Genomic DNA, 18,813 nt, shown 5'->3' with positions numbered 1-18,813 from the left:
CCAGAGCAGAGCAGGCATCAATAACAACAGAATGACATTGATCCAGTCAGAAGCAGAATGAAGGAGGAGCTGGGGCATATAACAGGTTTTAAGCCAGTCTTGTTGAGATTATAATGTCGAAAATCCAACTGTTTTCAGTTTGGTATCTTGTAAATTTCTGATAGTACACTGCGGTAAATTTACCCTTTTTAAAACTTGACGTTTTTCAGTTTTAAATGTCAGAATTTAGGACTTTTTTTAACTTGAAAATGTCAAGTTTTTCTTGTAAATTTCTGACTTTATAGACAATGAAATTTGAGTTTGTTTTCTTGTAAATATAGGTTTTAATTTAAAAATGCTTCATTCTCTCTCTAAAAGTCTTGACTTTTTGCTCAAAAATCAACAGACTATCTCCATCTTTTAGGCTGCCCCTGATTTATAATGTTTCTAATCATGATTAAAAAAAAAAATATATATATATATATGTATATATATATATATATATATATATATATATATGTATATATATATATATACATATATATATATATGGACATCTTAATTTGACAACACCGGAGCGAACGGCCCCCCCACCCAAGATCTTGCCTGGACCTGAGATTTAGAACTACTGCTCCACAGTAAGTGTTATAAAGATGCTCACTTAAGGCTACTTCACTTTACTTTAATTATGATAAAATATTTTTATGTGCATGTTTACTGCTGATGAAAAAGTGTACTGCAACCGTCATTCTAAACCGAGAGTGCAGGATAACATTGGCAGCAAGCAGCTGCAGAAGAATTAGCTATTAAAACTGGGCACTGGAAGCTTCAGTTTTAACATCATACATACACCACGACCAGTACGTTTATAAGAGGAATGCACTGGTGGACATCTCTCTTAGTCTCCTTCTGTCTCTATCAAATGCCGATTATATACAGTATGTACATCTGTGAACACACTTGGACAACCATAAATATACGTGGGCAGCCCATCCCTGGTATGTCTGTAGGAAACACTGCATTTCTGGACTGTTGTAGGTTTTAACCCCCAGGGTCACCACAGTAGATACATATGTTGTATTCACAAAAACGGTGAGAAATATGAGGGCACAGTGACACATTGGGCATTTGTGCAACATTTGAATGAATGCCCATGAGGCATGCTAAGATATTGTGTTCAGAGCTTGGGACTGACTGCAGGGAAGCATAAAAACAAGTACATTTGTCAGTGCTGCTGTCACATTAAGGAAAGCAGAATCAAACAACTGTGTAGGAGGTATACTAAGAACCTTTTATGATTTATTTGTGTTCACAGTCAGCTCACTCACCTGTAAGCTCACATCCAAGCAGCTCCATGCGTAGGGTACAGTGCCTCCTGCAGACTTGTGGGTAAATGCGCACGTACTGGGCCTCAATGGGAGGGGTGAAGGAGTTGGCTGATGGAGCGTTGTTATCGACGTTTCCTCTGAAAATCTGTAGCAGGGGATGAAATAACAGCAGATGGGGGGTGGGGAGGATGGTGGAACATCAGTTATGCGGTAATGTAGCAGTCTATCGGCTTCTCTCTCTAGTGTCTGCCACACACTCAATAAATTGCTGTCATTCAAGGTCAATGAGCTAGAATTACAGGGAAAAACAGACAATTTCTCGCACCATTTGAGGCCATAATTCATAAGAACAGTGGTGTGTTTTAAATTAGTGCTCAAATTATATCAATATACCTTCTGGAGTGGTTTATCCTGCTGACCTGAGATAGTCTGATGGCGACCGTCTGGTTTGAGTGACTGATTTACTGCATGCGTGAGAGCCAGAGAGACAGAAAGAGCAAAGCGACAGAGCAGTGTCTTTTCATGCGAAACAGGAAATAGAAGCTGTCACAGGATGGCAACAGGTCGATGTGGAAAAAAATCCACAACTTATGTTATCAAGGATCAGGGCATGTAGCTACTTCACAGACACTGACAGGTCCTTTGGTACAGGAATTCTTCCCGGCTTAGTCTTAGCGTCACAACCTCCAAAAATAGACAGAGAAATAGAAGAGGGACTGCAAACCAGACGGATAATATGAAATATTCAAGTCCTGACTCATTGTTCCATGTAATAAATTTGAGGACAAGTTTGGAGGTTGGGGTCATTCGGAGCTGAGCCAAATGGAGGACAGCGGCGGTTTGCTGTCAGGAATGATAGAATGCTGTGTGGCCTATTTGGTGGCTGTTCATCCCCAAATAGTATAAAATTCAATCTAGAAGTCATAAAAGTGGAGGGGGGTAAGGGGCAGCAAGATGGGCCCGGTGTGTGTGAGCTAATTAAAAAGCCATCTCATCATGTCCTCCACCCTGCCCTTGACTCAGTCTCTAGTCGCTGTGCACGCACGTGTTTGAGTGTGGCCATGTGTGAGTGTGGGATGTCTTAGAGAGAAAACGAGCGTAGAGATGACAATGTGTGTGACTCACCATATCCTCATCTTTGCCCTTGACTTTGTATGTTCTCCAGGTCTTTCCATCATCACTGTAGGCTACTTTGTAAGACTTCACATACTCCGGGCTGCCGATACGCTTTGCACCCTGAGTGATTAGTCCGGTGACCCTCATTCTCCTCTGCAGGTTGATCTGTTAAGTTAATAAAAGGCAGAATTAGGAAATCATTGTTTCATTTCCTGATGGTTTAAATGTGTGTCAGTGTGTAATCATGGGAATCCGTGCAGCGCCATGTATCTTCTCTGCCAGGGCCATCCATCTTATTCAGAAAAATCACTGATCAAATGAAACATTAAATCAATCCTAATGCTGCAGATCCAGTCTGTCAAGTCTGTGCAGGCTGTCAATATAGCGCCAACGTGAAGTTACTCCAAGAGCGAACAGGAAAAGCTTAAAAAACAGGAAAGAAATTAGAGTTGTCATAGATCCTGTTCAAAGTGCACAAAGCAGGATTAATATGATTTAATGAGATGGATGTGTTACGTGTTCAAGCTTAGGTTTGACATGTTAGTCGCTAGCAGGAGATTTTGATTAAGAGGCAACTGATAAAGTTGAACCAATCTCACAAAAATGCAAAAGCCAACGTTGCAGGGTCGGGGTATTGGAATAATTAGGTGGGTTTTGATTAGGCAAATACTATCCTATCCAGTTAAATGGAAATTCTGATTCCATTTAGCCAACTGGCCTAAAGTCAAGTAGATACATTCTGTAAACCTCACACTGCAACAATAAAACATTTTCACACTGTATAATAATAATAAAATGAATAATAATAATAAAAGGTAATATAAAACTGGTTTATGGAATGTGGCTTCACCAACTTTCAGTCCTTTTTGCAGGTTGGTGTCAGCATTCCTGTGCTGAATACCATCACCCAGTGCTTCAATTATAAATTAGTATAACCTAACACAGCCTCTGGACAACAGAATCCTCATCTTCTAAATCAGAATATTGTGGCAGCACGGCAGTAAGAACAACTACAGTGGCTACTTGTGTTGGTAACAAAGCCTGTATCATAGAGAGGGGTTTGGGTACAGGCCGTACATCTGAGACACTGTATATCTGAGAAAGAAAGTGCTGTGATTTGTGGGTACAACCTTTAACCAGTTACAAATATTTTTCAACTTTCAACTTTATTCATAAACATTCATGAAAAAACTGTACTGTAAACACAACAGACTAAGCAACATTTCAAAAATACAAAAAGGTCAGAGGTCTAATTTTGGCTTAAATTATGTAGTTACACGAATGATGGCTTACTTTAGCTATGTTGCCTTTAGCTAAAGCTAACATAGCTAGCTTTAGCTTAAGCTATTCATAGCTGCACTAGTTACGTAATCAATGTAACTACATAAGCTAATGTAGCTAGGTTAGCTTTAGGAGCATGAGCTTTAGCAAACATAGATAAAGCTTATGTAGTTATGATGTGGCTATATAATATATCTGCTCAGCCGACACAGCTGCTGTATGAGCTTAGCTCTAGTTATGTTATCTACGTAGCTCTGTTGTGTATAGCTTGGTTAACTTTAGAAAATGTAGCTAAAGCTAGATTAGCCATGTAGAAAGCTTGCGTACATAGCTGCTTTGTAAGCTTAACTTATAGCTCTGTTGGCATGCAGCTAACAGAACTATGTAAGCTACACTTGCTGTGTTGAAATGTTTTCATGGCGCTGTTCACTAGGCTTTATGAAACATTTCGTAATCAGGTTTCACAGGTGAGGTTTTTAACTCTTAACTTTCTAGAAAGTTTTGTTTTCTCTCACATGTCCTTCATTGTTGGATATGAGGTCAAAATGATTCAGTGGAAGCCACAGTGCATTGTTTACAACATTTCACTGATACATGTAATTCACAGTATAAAAAAGGGGGAAAGAACACGCTGGAAACAGAAGTAGCTTCATATAAAGACCAAACAGGTCATACAGCTTTTACCCCCCTGCCCACGATGCAGAGGGGAGTTTTCTTCAGTATTAACTGCTGAATTCACATTTCAGTTTACCCTGCCTTCTCACATATCTTTTGATTTTTGGGGGAGATTTTTGTCTAATTTGAACATGACAGCTAAAGACAGACCAGAAGCACGGGGAGAGACATGACTGGGATTCAAACCTGCAACCAGTGAATCAAGGGCTGCAGTCTTTGTTTATGGGTGTCTGCTCTATGACTAAATAAAAGGTGCCCTCACATATCATATTGATCTAGGATGCTGGCTGGAGAGAAGCCAGATAAAGTTAGGATGAAAAATGTAGCTCTTTGTGTTCAAACTAGCAAATCAACTAGAATATGCTTAGATATTTTCAAAAGTTTTGTGCATGTTTTAGAAGATTTTAAGAAAGACAGAAACCAGTGCTTCCGATTGGTTGTGACACAATGGCCGTCAAACGATTTATCCCCATCTGAGCATCATCTCCAGCAAAAGTCTTCCTAACAGCCCTCTGCTGTCTTGTTTGATGGACAAGCTGCAGCCTCCCCATGCTGTGTTGTTTGTTTCTCACACCATGCTACATCTATATTTTTCTACTTTCTTTGTCCTGACACAGTCATTGCTGGTTGACTGCCAAACTGCCAAACATTGACTCAATAATTCGGAAAAAAAAAAAAAAAAATCTTTTTTTTTTCTTCCTATAAAGCTGATGGCAGTTGACGACAGCTCAGCTCACAGCAACATGTCAAAGCCTGTAGTGTCCAAGAAATGGCTGTGTTTGGGTAACTTACACACACACAAGCACAAACACTGACTTTATTTTACAGTGAATAAAAAAAGTAGGGCATGATAACATAAGGCTATTTCAGCATTTTAATACTGTAACACTCTTGTCAAAGTCAGTAACACAGGAGGAAAAGTAAATAAGCGGTGATGACAATAATTCATTCATGATTTGGCACTGGAGTTGAACTAAGCTGCTTAATTTCCAGGACAAAGAAAAACAACTTGGCTTGTCTAGCTCTCAATTTTACTAAATGTTAGAGACATTCCTGTCTGTTTTTCAGTTGCCAAATGGACAAGAAGTATTATGAAGTACTGAGTGAATATTAGGCATAGAGCCAGTAACCTGACATGGCAAAAACCTTAACAAGAAACAAAGACTATATCGCCACAAGCGGTGTGGATTTCAGCTCTGTAAGTCGAACAATGACAAGCATGTTAGAGAATTTACAAAGTTGGAAAAAATCACTTTCATCTGTTTAATTTTGTTTAAAGAGTGAGACCAATCAAATGTTCATGTCAACATCACAAGGCCTGCAGCACTTCAATAACAGCACACTCAGAGTTGTGCCATTCGTCTTCTGTTTATCATATTTGAACAAAATGTGGCGTTCATGTTGAATACACAACACAGGAGGTCTCCTGAGTTTCATCAGGACTGATCAAAGGCAGTTTGAGTTACGATCAAACATGTAATAGGTCAAGATCACTAATAAAACCAGATGGTATTTTAGATTTTGATTAACACCAGTTACAGTGAATTTCTGCTCACTCTGTGTTGATGTCAAGTTATGTGAGGTTTTGTTCAACTCCTGCCCAAAGGTAAAAAAAAAAAAAAAAAAAAAAGGAAGGCTTCACCCCAAAAGAACACACCAGACAATTCACATCAATTTTCCTTGATTTTTTTCGGTCCACTTTTAGTCCACTTAGAGGTACTCCAGGTGGGCCACAAGAGACCATTTACAGTAATTAAAAAATACATAAATAAATAAATAAATAAATAAAATAAACCAGTTTTGTCTGATGTACCACTGGTGTCACGGTTTAACTGGTGCTGGATTAACTCATGATACACTGTTAATGATTCTACTACACCACTCATTTCCCGATTATAAGCATTTAGCATTGTCTTTAGGAACATTAATGCTATGTGGGAATAGACTGGGCCACAAAGTAGAAACACATTTGTTTTTTAGCTTTCTCTGCCTTTATTCATAGAGGAGGACATGGGATAGAGCCAGAAACAGAGATGAGAGAGTGGGCAAAACACCTGTGGGGCATGGAGCGTTGTTTGGTGGGTTGGGAAAATGTGCCTGGAAAAAAATGGTGTCAAAAGTCTATGAAGAACATGCATACATACCTTTTATTTTACTCTGTTTTATTATGATAATGGGTCAGTGTAAATGTTTAACCAATATATAGAGACATTTATTGTCTTTTCCTGAAATAAAAAAGTGGCTTCTACCAAGATAATGAGGTAACTTCTAAAGATCTCTAGAAAATTGGCTAAAATTGACACTTTATCATGGGGAAAGGGGGTGTAAAGCATGTAAGTTTGGTCCTGTCTTTTGTTATTCTAAATTCTGCTCCTCCAAGACCTTGAGTGCAACATTTTTATTTACTAAACATGCATTGTTGAGTTTTTTTGGAAATTTGGGTTGCAATTTGTTGTCCGAGATATTGGTGGGTCCTGAGGCTGGACCAGTTGACAACCACCGCCTTAAACCACTAGGCAATCTGCATCCCAGCCACAAAGTACATTTACAGAAATTAATATTCTAAAATAAGTGGTGACTTTGCAGATGTCTGGTTAAACAAAAATTGTCAGTGATTCATTAATTGTACTTTGTGACCCCACAAACACTGATGAGACAAAAATATGACAAATGAAAGGTAAATATTTCTCATGTTCTGGTTGTACAAGGGCTTGTTTTGGTGGGTCCAAGGAGATTTTCAGGTCTCAACTGTGGCTGCAGTGAACTGAAGTCTTGGAGAGGCTGCTTTATAGTCTTAATAACAACATAAAAGATAAAGCACGTAATTAAAATACATGAAATCTAGACTTGGAATTACAATTTATTGTATAATATATTGTATAATATAGGACTCTTTTCAATCCTTTTTCTCACAGAGTCTGCATGATGGTTAACCTGGCACGCCAGACTGTTTCACATGTCCATGGCATGGGATGTATTTCACATCCATCTAGGCAACAGTCCATACATGGTGTCTAGGAATGGCAGAGCTCTTTAGAAAACAAATGGATGAATGCTGAATCTGTTATATTCATCACAGGCCAATCAGAGCAAGAAAACACATGCATCTGCTGCTGGAGAAGAGTAAACTACATCATATGAAATTGGCAAGCAGCCGTTTTTATTTCAATACACAATTCTTCACTATCAGTGGAGCCAGTTAAATTTTTTGAAAAAGCAAGCAAACCTCAAGAAAAAAGAAATATATTTAAAGTAGGATGTCAATTGATCAAAGTGTTATCAGAATTCTGTAGTTTATCACAATTTGCCCTTTCTGTTACATTTTAGTCCACTATTTCACATTTAAAATGTTCTGTTTCAATTTCAATTTTTGAAATGTCTTTAATTAAGGGTAATTTACTTCCCTTTCGGATAGAGACCTGCTTTTACTTTGACAGACAACAGGGAACTTAGGGTAGAGTGAAGATTATGATGTGGACTTAAACACTAAGAAAGAAACTTGTTACAGATTGAGGCAATACATCTTGGTTTTCATCTTCCTTTATGCTACATATTTATTTGATTTATTCTATTTTTTCATTAACTCATAATCATGTTTTGTTGGATTTCTAATCAAAATGTCAGACTGTGATTATATTTTTTTTATGAAAAAATAAAAAGTAAAAACACACACATTAAATCTTAAGACATGTTGGTTCCATGAAGGGTGTACCAGAAGGATCTGCTATTGGACTGGGTAAAAAGGCTGCACTTGTCTGATGTATTTGGTAGAAACTTTGAAATAGGTCACCCCACTGTGAGCTGCTTCATGGTTCTCCCTTGAGCTACAGCTGTGTTTGGCACCACAGCCCTGTGAATCCCTACCCTGCTGGGTGGGGATTGCAAAGCTCCAGCCTCTGCTTTCCTTTCTCCATTTAACAGGTCTAACACCAATAAAAGAGGAGTGCAGCTTAAGTTATTTGATTTCTTGGTTTGAGTTTGAGGATTTCCCCATTTTCAGTAATGTGATCTTTCCCTAGAGGAGGGTGTTTTTCATGTATTTTTGGTGGGTGAGGATCAAAACGACTGGTGCGGTCCGGGGGTTATTTGCCCACATTTATGATGACTGGTGAAACTGTCACTGAGTTATGGCCATCTTTCTGCTTAGGCCTGCTCCACCATAATATTACAGGTCAGTCATTTCAGAATGAATTAAGATATCAACAAGCCTTATGCAACTTTAATATGCTTCACTCAAAATACACAGAACATTTAGTAGCAATCAAATCCTTGATTTAGGAGGAGGATGAGATCAGAAAATTCAAAGTGGAAGAAATCCATCGTGGTGGACTCCAGTGGTCCGGGAGGCTTTCTTGTAGACTACATTGAGGAGGACTTGTGCATCAAATTTCATGTAAATCCCATTTACAGGGCATTTTGTAAATTGCTTTTCCTTCCTTAATTTTAGCACCAACATCTGGCTGAAGGGTTTATACTGCTAGGGTAGGTAAAGAAAGGGATTTCCAGTCATGCTGGAAAGTTTAGTGTGTCTAGTCAACAAAGAAACAGTAGAGTTGAACCTCAGTCATAGACAGGGAATTTAAATAACTCCTCTGGATTCCACTAGTGCGCCTCAAAATTGCATTAAATCTTTTAAGATGTTGCACTCTAGACAGGGAAATCCATAGCTTAAAGTGATACAAACAAGCAGCGTATGATTGTAAAATCAGTTTCTATTTAAGAACATGGACCATTTTAAAGCTCATCTACCAGGAATGGGGGTTTAACTTTAGCAACGATATGACCATATGCAGATCCAGGAGCTTAAGCTCCTTTTCACAGCAGAAATCTTAGCATTACTATGAAATAAGGCAATTTACAAGTAAAATATTCAACAGGAAAGTCAGAGCCTGCAAGTTATATTCTCCTTTTCTGTTAATGAAAACCTCTAAGCTGTGTCTCTTGAGGACATTACTGATTATTCCACTGGCTATTAAAGCCCTAGTCCAAGAAAAAAAATGTTAAGGCTCGCCAGCCTCATCTGACCTGCCAGGAACTAAAGGAGTAATGAGAGACTATTATATTTCAGCGAGGGTTTCCTTTTATCATTTTCATACATATAAACATGACTCATTTACATCTATTTCAAGCATGCACTTAAATCAACATCTCATCTTAATTAAATATAAAGAAGGCTCTTACTTCAGCTTCAGTGACCCACGCTTTCTCATTCACAGTTTCTCTTTTCCAGTTTTCTCCATAAGGAGATCCTTCTTACACTAATTAGAGGCTCTGTCACCAAAAGGCCACCGCTGAGGGTAATTGGTGCGATCTTTCACACTTTTAACGAGCAATCAAGAACATATGTCTTCACCTGAGCACTAATAGTGATGTATTTGTGTGTTTGAGTGAGGAAATAATGTTTTTAAATCAAGATCGTATCTAAAGATGTCTGCAGACACTTCAATGTGAATGATGGTTAACTAAAATATGGAAGGGGATGATTCAGTCTACCATGCAACAAATGAAGGACAACACATGCTGATGTAGAAAAAACATAACAGACATCTGTGGCCTAAGCATAAGGCATAAACTCTTAAAGTTTTGTTCAAAACTTTTGCTAAAAGGATCTAGAGAGAAAACCTAGAAGACAAAGTTCAGTTTGAACTCTTACCCTCTCACCATTTCACCCTTTCCTTTCTTTCCTGAAACACGCAGCTTCCTGTGTATGAAGTGCTCTGGGTAAAATGCATGAGAGAAGAAGAGAAAAAACTTTTACATCAAATGATTTCCATTCTCCAACTTTTTTTTTTTCAACACTAAGAAAAAAAGCACTTGTTTGCATGGTGTGATATAACCAGTTTTCTCTCTGAAAAACATTCACTACTTTGAGAAATAGTTCAGCATGTTTCCTTCCAAAACTTCCTAGAACTGAAGCTGCTGTGTAGCTGTAATTCACATGCTGCTTTTAGGAAGCTCTATTTTTGATCATCACTGATATTGTGAAGAAATGATCAATGATTTCAAGATGTGATTCTACTGAAAGACATCAGCTATATTGCCAAGAATATTCACTTATCCATCCAAATAATTGAAATCAGGTGTCAGACGAATCACACTTCTCCATCTGGCAATCTGATGGACAAGTCTGGGTTTGGCGGTTGCCAGGAGAACGGTACTTGTCTGACTGCATTGTGCCAAGAGTAAAGTTAGTTGGAGGGGGGATTATGGTGTGGGGTTGTTTTTCAGGAGCTGGGCTTGGCCCCTTAGTTCCAGTCAAAGGAACTCTGAATGCTTCAGCATACCAAGAGATTTTGGACAATTCCATGCTCCCAACTTTGTGGGAACAGTTTGGGGATGACCCCTTCCTGTTCCAACATGACTGTGCACCAGTGCACAAAGCAAAGTCCATAAAGACATGGACGAGAGAGTTTGGTGTGGATGAACTTGACTGGCCTGCACCTCAACCCAACAGAACACCTTTGGGATGAATTAGAGTGGAGACTGAGAGCCAGTCCTTCTCGTCCAACATCAGTGTGTGACCTCACAAATATGCTTCTGGAAGAATGGTCAAAAACCCACATGAACACACTCCTAAACCTTGTGGAAAGCCTTCCCAAAAGAGCTGAAGCTGTTATAGCTGCAAAGGGTGGACCAATGTCATATTAAAACCAATGGATTAAGAAGGCAGGTGAGCGCATACTTTTGGCAATATAGTGTATCTTAACTCTGCTGAATCCTGGTTTTAGCAATCTTTTTGTTCTTTTAAAGGGGACATATTTAACCCTTTTAAGACAAGTTTATATTGTCCTCAGAGGTCCCCAAAACATGCCTGTGAAGTTTGTTGCTGAAAAAACACTCCAGTTGGATTTTTGCATGTCTAAAAATCCCTCTGTTTCAGCCTTTCTCAGAACGAGCTGTTTCTGTGTCTGTGGCTGGATGTGGCACTCCTGATGTCACAGACACTTTTGTCCAAAGTTAAGGATCTGACTGCAATTGAACCATCAATCTGCCAGATCAAAGTCAGCAGTGTAACCCACTGAGCTATCCAGCATCTCAGCTGGTAGCTGAGACAAAAAACCGAAAAAATAGTAAAGCACATTAATATTTCTTGATTAGTATGTCAAATTTTTGTTATTTACTTCCATTCCTGAACAGAAAATTTAGTTTTAGTGGTTGAATGTTATGCTTGATTCATTTCTGACTTATCAGAGAAGCCCTGTGAGCCGGCTCAAATTTGGGTCTAAAAGGGTGAGTTCAGTTTGAAATTCCTCATTCCTGTTCAAAATGGTAAAACGTGGAGAGCTCACTGAAAATGAAAGAGTCCGCATTAAAGCACTTCATGATGCTGGATGGTCTCTGAGACAGGTGGTCTAATAAATTTGTTAAGCACTGTATTTTGGTTAGAAAAGTCTGAAAAAGTGATTTTTGTATAATATGTCCCCTTTAATACAGGTTTAGAGTAACCTGACATGCCAGATAGACGGTTCATTTCTCCATTGCCTGGATGCCTTTCACATTTGGGAAAACTCCAATAGAAAGCGATTGCTAGCGATTGCGAGCTTTCACCACCGTAGATTATTATTGGCGGAGCTTCTCAGTGAATACAAGTGATACCAAGGTCGGTCAGGAGACGTGCAAAATCATCTCCACTGCCTTGACAAGCTTTCAGTGTGGCTCTATGCTCTTGTTTTAGAAAGAAATGTGGTCTGGTTATAATTAAACTGCTGCTTCATCCAAGCTAACAGCTAGCACAGCGGCAGCCATTGGAGAAAACAATAAAACGATTGCAAACTCATGCCAAAGCAGACCAGGAGAAGAGTGAAAACTTTCAGTATTGCCGTCTACCCTTGTTTTAATAAAGATCTGTTGTCCAGTTCTGACAAAACTGCCACTGTGGCTAAGTCTAAGCTAATCACTCCACTAGCAGCGATACACTGCCTCGATCTCCTCAAATGCATCCACATTGTGGATTGGTGCTTTTCAAGATGGATTTTCCTGATGACAGAGATGGAGTCTGACAAACCCATCTGCTTTGCAAGGTTAGGTTTAGAGACAGGAACCATAAGACACCTGAGTCTGATGCAAATTTCAGTTCTGCTGTTCTGAAAGGTGAGTGGAGCTAAAAAGAACCAGTTGTCACAATGAATCACTGCTGCACTTCATAGTTAAATCTTGAAATATGCTATTTCATTTTCCCAGCAAAGACTTTTTGGAATATTACCACATGTTTGAGTGTTTACTGTTATGATGTTGAACTATTTATAGACATTTGGTTTGAGAAAAGAAAGGCTAACTACATAAATGACTTAGAAGAGAATCAATAGTTCAATAAATAATTTCAAATTATAGGTTATTCCCCTGAACATGATACAAACTCAGTTTCTTATCTTCACTGCTTTAAAATAACGCTGCATGTGTATTTTTACTGCTGCAAAGAACACAAAATAAGACATTTTTTATTTTCCAGTGAACATTCTGCTGCTCATGAAGCCTTCATTGAGAGGCAAAAACACATTTATTTACAGCTAGAGCCTTGGATATACATGGAACAGACCACACAGTAGCCAGCTTATAGTCCTCTATGTTGCCAAGACCACAGACTATTAATCAGTGTAATACACCCACAATCACACCTTACACACAAACACACACACACACAAAGGTCAGAGGAATATAAAGTAGAATTAATCAAACAACCTCAGTTGGTTACGCATTAAAATAAAACTGTTAAGGGAAATGAAAGTGCTTTGTTAAAATTAGACCGACTTGTGTCCTTGAAGCAGGCAAAGAGCCCTCTGGCACTTTGGTGTAAAAAAAATCATGTGAACATGTTCACACGTAGTCACAACGAGGCTGTTTAATATCCAGCCCATTGCTCTAATGTTTTCAACAACACGTGCAGACAAAAGCACATATTACAACAACATAAGGAGTTTCTATCTGCCTTTCTTTTTACATTCTTTAAGCTTATTAAACCATTGTAGTATTGGAACCTTATGGTCAGTATACTGCTCCAAACTGTGGTGACCAGAGCTGTACTGGGGTTCTACAGACTTGTCACTGAACCTAAAAAGATCTGTGGTAGAAAATAATAATAATTCAGACATTGAGGTTATGTCGTCTCTGGTTCTCGATTTGCAGCTTTTTGTCACAGCAAGGAGAGAAACAAAATATGATTAAAAGTACAACATCTGTGAAGTCATTCAGATGTACAAAGATGTATAATAACAGTTAATGATTGTAATATCCATCTGCTGATGATACGATTTTATATTGTTCCTGTCTGGCACATCACCGATGTAAACATGAGAAGCTCAGCAGTGGCATGACAGTTAGTGCATAGAAGGAACAGCACGGTATCACAGAAGTAGTGAACGGAAATAAAGTGGTACGTAGGCTGTCGATTGTTAAACTCACGTATAACTTCCACCTGAAGTGAAAAGAAGCCACATCTCAAAGCACGATATTAATCTGCAAAGAGGAATGAGGGCCGACAGCACTAGCTTTAATGTTAGCCACGCTGTAGAGAGTATATCAGCCTAACATCACACCTGCTGACACTATGACCCTGTGAGGAATTTGTCTGTTTTCTAAGGATTTTCTCCTCTTTAGACTAGTTGGTTAAATGAAATTTAAATGAACGTTTTAGCCACATACTGAAATAGATGCTTAGGAACATCCTTAGTTAAGACTTGAAAGCATCAAGTCAAGATATAAAAGTATGAAACCCTTCTCTACAGTGTATTTTAAAGAAAGGTTTAGCTTGCGTAACTGTGATTTAAATCATCGTTTAATAGAATATCATGTAAGGTTATTTCCCAGCTTAATAACAGATGGTGGATTAATGGATTTAATTCAGCTGTTCAATTATAACAAACATCATAATACAATAATAATTACACTATTGCTGGTCCAACTCCTGAAAACCAGTAGTTTAAAAAAACTGAGTTGACTTTTTCATTAACCAGTGGCTGCCATCCTGTCCTGTCTTCTCTAGCTCTCTCACTTTTTGAACTAACTAAATATATGGCATGAGTCCCTCTGCTCCTCACTTTAATTAAAGTGAGAGCTGTTTTGGTGGGAGGGGCACAGCACATGCTGTGCTGCAAAGCAGGGGGGGTTCATGTATTTCCCACTCACAAATCCCATAGAGGAAACAAGCCCTACATAGCATGCTACAGAGAAATCATTCCTTCTCTTTTATCCCATCTTCATTATCATGGGAAACTATAATTGTAATTGAAACAGGAACTCAATTAATTGTCCAGCACTAGGTATGAAAAGGGAAAGCCTCCCTTGACAGATGCAGAATCAGACCCTTTTCAGGTTTTAGCATGTCATGGAAGCAACCTGATTGAGATCTGCATCCAAATATAATGTCATTAAGTGTTTAGCTTGCTCTGAATTATGTATGGAGCTCCTTAGCCTTTACAAGTGATTTGAATTGTTTCATTCGTCCAACATGTGGCTGCAGCCATATCTCCCTGATAATGGTCAGACCAGCAGCATATTTCCCCTGAGTGTTCAAATGCAATTTTATGTGTGAGCCAGCCACAGCAAGGCTGTGGAAAACTGATATTCTCAGCGTACAAGGATGTGTGAACAACAGCAAGCTCACACATACATACACACTATAGTGTCATGAACACAAACCAGTATGCAGCAAATGCATGCTTTGTCTTTCCTTCTATGATGTTTTATTAAAAGTGTGTTATGTTTGATTCATTTACTGAGGTTTATAGGAGAGAGCTGACTCTGGCTGGCATCCAAAGAAACACACAGCACCAGAGAAAACCTTACAAATAGCCAAACATATCTGATCCCCATCCTGATAGGGGTGTCAGCTGTCAGTATAACCTATTTCGCATGGCAGACATGCAAAGAAAGTCACCTCACTCTGCACTACAAAAGAACACCAGCGACTCCTTAGCATAATCCCAAAACAGTGACACGACTGTACACCTCCGTACTTACGTCCCAATTATCCCGGCCCTCTGTAGAAACACACAATGCCTACAGCAACCCGCGCAACTTCCCACGTGGCATCATTAAAGTCAAACAAACCGCCTGAATGTTTTATGTCCTGCTCTCTCCTCAGCCTCTCTGTGTTCTCGGCTCCTTTTCTTTCCTTCATGTTGGCTGTTCCTTCGACTATCTCTCTTTGTCTGTTTCTGTTCTTTTTTTTTTTTTTTTAACAAATCCATTTCTGCTCTTTCGTACTATTCTCTTGTTGCTAGCTACAGCTTCACTTTCTCCATCATGCTGTCACACTGTTGTATGTTTCTCTATTACAGTTTGTTCACAGTCCACTGACTGTGTGTTGTGCATCTGATAAACAGTCGACTTCAAAGGCTGCTCTCAAAATGTATGTCACTGCAAAAGTGGCCCAAGACAAAAGAAAATTCAATGAAGCCAAAAACATTTTCTTTTTTACATTACAGCAACAAATTAACCAATAAACAATCTCTCTTTTATTCTATATTTCTTTTATGAACATATAACAGGCATTAAATGATCTAGTTCTGATCTCTTATCACAATGTGTACTACATACGACATAAAAGACATGCACCACTCTCTGGTACAGTACGATATGCATGGTCCATCATATGGGATGACACCTTTTCTTATTACATGGTATTGTTTCCGGTCATATTGTGTCATATCATATCATATCAGATAATATCACATAAAAGGGTAGCATATCGTATTGTTTCCTCATATCGTACCATTATATGTACCGTGTCATATAGTATAGTAGTGTAGCATGTCATATCATATCACATCCTACCAGTGTATTTTATCGTATTGTCATATCATATTGTATTGTATAGTATAGTAGTGTAGCATATTGTATTGTATCATATCATATCAGGCTGCACAGAGGCATGAGTATAATATACAATATAGTCAAGAAAATGCAGATAGTATTTCTTAATGTTTGCAGATACAGCTTTCTTTGAGATGCTAGCAGTGCTAACATCCATCGACTCTGTCCTAGTTTTCCAGTCAGCAAAGGCTTCACTGCAAAACTGCTTTTTATTTGCAAATCCTGTAAAATCTTAACAAGAATCAGTCCCAGCTTCAGCTCCATGATCTTCTTCTACAACCATTTCTCAGAAAACCTGCATTACCCATTATCTACGTCCAAACAGCACTCAATCACATAGTTAACCTGGTAGCATGGGACACAGAGGAGCTATAAGGAAGCACTGATAATTTAACAAGCCAGAACATAAACTAGGCATGCCGACTGACGTTGGATTCGATGGAGTTCCATCAGAATATCACTTCTGCTTAAAAATAAATATAAAAGCAAAACCAGAAAAACAGCCTATGACCACTGTTGATAACAGCTGCAAAATGTTTGACCTTATGGTCTTGCGTGTTAGACTTTTTAATACTTTTCAAAAGCCTTAGTTTTAACTAAATTGATCCATGCACTTTCAATACTTTCTAAGACCTGCAGACCTTGAATAATATAGTGAGGGCTTTTATTAGGGCTAGATCAAGCCAAGGTATAGATCATGACAATAGCTTATAAGAGTTTTTCATTTCTGTTTGTTTCCAAAATCATAATGCATAAGCTTGGCAACAAAAAGAAAAAAAAAAACCTCTTCTTAACTCTCATGTTGATATACTGAGTGCTCTACCATTGTAGATGAAGGAATTGCAGCTTTCACTGCTGCTTAACAAAATGAGACACCACATATAATTCTACTAGATTTACAAGGCTGTCATTGTAACCGTTGAAAATTAAAACAGGGAAAAAGACTGAAATAATAGGACATCTTCTATGGACTGATAATGTGAGGACAGAGGCTTGGGGATGTGAATGTCAGATACGAGCCAAATCCATGTTATTGATGCATCTTTGCAGCTCTTTGACAATAATAGTTCAGTAATTGCAAAGCACAAAGGCTGACATTAACAAAGCTACAAAGAACAAACTAGCGTCTTTTAATGCCTCGCTGCCATAAACATCCAAACCCTTTTCATTACACAGTTCATGGGGATGATTTAGAGGGAAGGCTTCTCGGTAGTTAGAGTAACTCCTTTTCAAAATGACAAAAAGAGGCACTGAATTGCCAAGCATCATTCAATCTATTTTTTTTTTGGAATAACAGGAAAATTGCACTTAATGGCGCTGTTGAATGTTGTGTAAAATTATGCATCAAAACTGTCTCTTGACAGCACAGTGATGTGCAGATCAGAAATTGCACAATACATAACAAAACATCAATGCACCGAGTCATGACAGTACAGTGCACTTTACTTTCCTTGCAGGAGACCCCCCATTTCTAAACTCAATTTATGTCAAAAGAGAGTGAAAGTGCCAAGGCAGTTACAACCTCGGAGCTTTTCACATCTCAGCATCAGAATAAGAGATGGCACAGTTGTGCAACTGTTAACAAACAGCCACAAGCTGAAAACACTTTTGCCCCATCACACTGTTCCTCACAGCTGACTACACCTACATCTGTTCTGCCCCTAGCTCAAACTTTTTATTGCTCTTTATTATCAGTAAGTGAGCCATCAATTTTAAAGTATCTGTAATTAAAACTTAAGTTAAAGTTGTTGCATTTTGACATTTATACAATTTATAGTATTAATGACCACCTGGAGAGGTTAGGCCATAAGAACTTTGCAGACATAAATCAAGGCAACAATTAGGAGTGTTACGACTATGCTTGTGTCTTAATTCATGTGTGACTCGTCCTGGCCTCAGCCCCAGCTCTGCATGTCTCCTGTCCTGTAACTGAGCCGAGCTTTACCTGGATCCACGGCCATCTGTCATTCTCGGCAGCAGTCCAGGCATTGACCAGGCCCTTCCTGTTGAGGCGTGCAAAGTACGGGTACCATTTCTGCAAGCCAAAGAGAGCACGGTGGGTGGAGGAGGCTGTTATCTGTTGGTTGGAGATTATGCCGCCCTCCATGCCCAGTGGTCCAGAGCACTCTGAGGAAAGAGGGAAGGACAGCTGAAAATTATTTCCATTCCAGCTTTCCTTCAGGAGAAATACAAAATACCACAAAGAAAGTATTTTATAATAACAGGGATGCTGTCCTCCACATTCATTTTTCTCTCAAGTGTTTCCACATCAAAGTCGAAACTCTTGTTTGTGTCAAACTTAAAACCAAAACCTCAGATGGATATAAAGCCAGACAAATAGTTGTAATACCAGACAGAGTCATTAAAACTGCTCCATTTCATTCACTTTTCTGTGTATCTTTGTGCTGAGTTCTTGTTGTTGTTCTTTGTTGCTCGATGGTGTTTTGTGCCCTCAACTTTGCCTGGAGGACAGAGGCTGTTGTGAAGGCACATCCCATCCTCCATCCCCCTTCCAATCAGGTTAAGTCATGAGCTTAACCTCTCATCTAATCACCAGTCATCATCATATTGAGTGAGCGAGCTTGCTAATTTCTCAGACAACTACGTTAGCCTGCTTGCTAGC

General features: G+C 38.8%; 1 protein-coding gene across 2 annotated transcripts in view; it reads right to left on the bottom strand.

Moving 5' to 3' along the window:
- edil3a (EGF-like repeats and discoidin I-like domains 3a) overlaps positions 1 to 18,813 on the bottom strand; it is a 197,711-nt gene that overhangs the window by 63,610 nt on the left and 115,288 nt on the right. For both annotated transcript variants that reach the window (XM_041788413.1, XM_041788414.1), the window contains exons 5-7: positions 18,136 to 18,317; positions 2,433 to 2,588; positions 1,308 to 1,452 (exon numbers count right to left, since the gene is read on the bottom strand). In XM_041788413.1, the coding sequence (XP_041644347.1) occupies positions 1,308 to 1,452; positions 2,433 to 2,588; positions 18,136 to 18,317 (483 nt within the window). The remainder of the gene's footprint in view (positions 1 to 1,307; positions 1,453 to 2,432; positions 2,589 to 18,135; positions 18,318 to 18,813) is intronic.

Source organism: Cheilinus undulatus, linkage group 5 (genome assembly GCF_018320785.1).
Source record: "Cheilinus undulatus linkage group 5, ASM1832078v1, whole genome shotgun sequence".
Lineage (NCBI taxonomy): Eukaryota > Metazoa > Chordata > Actinopteri > Labriformes > Labridae > Cheilinus > Cheilinus undulatus.
The sequence above is the reverse complement of the archived record's forward strand: the minus strand, read 5'-3'. Positions and strand labels throughout refer to the sequence as shown.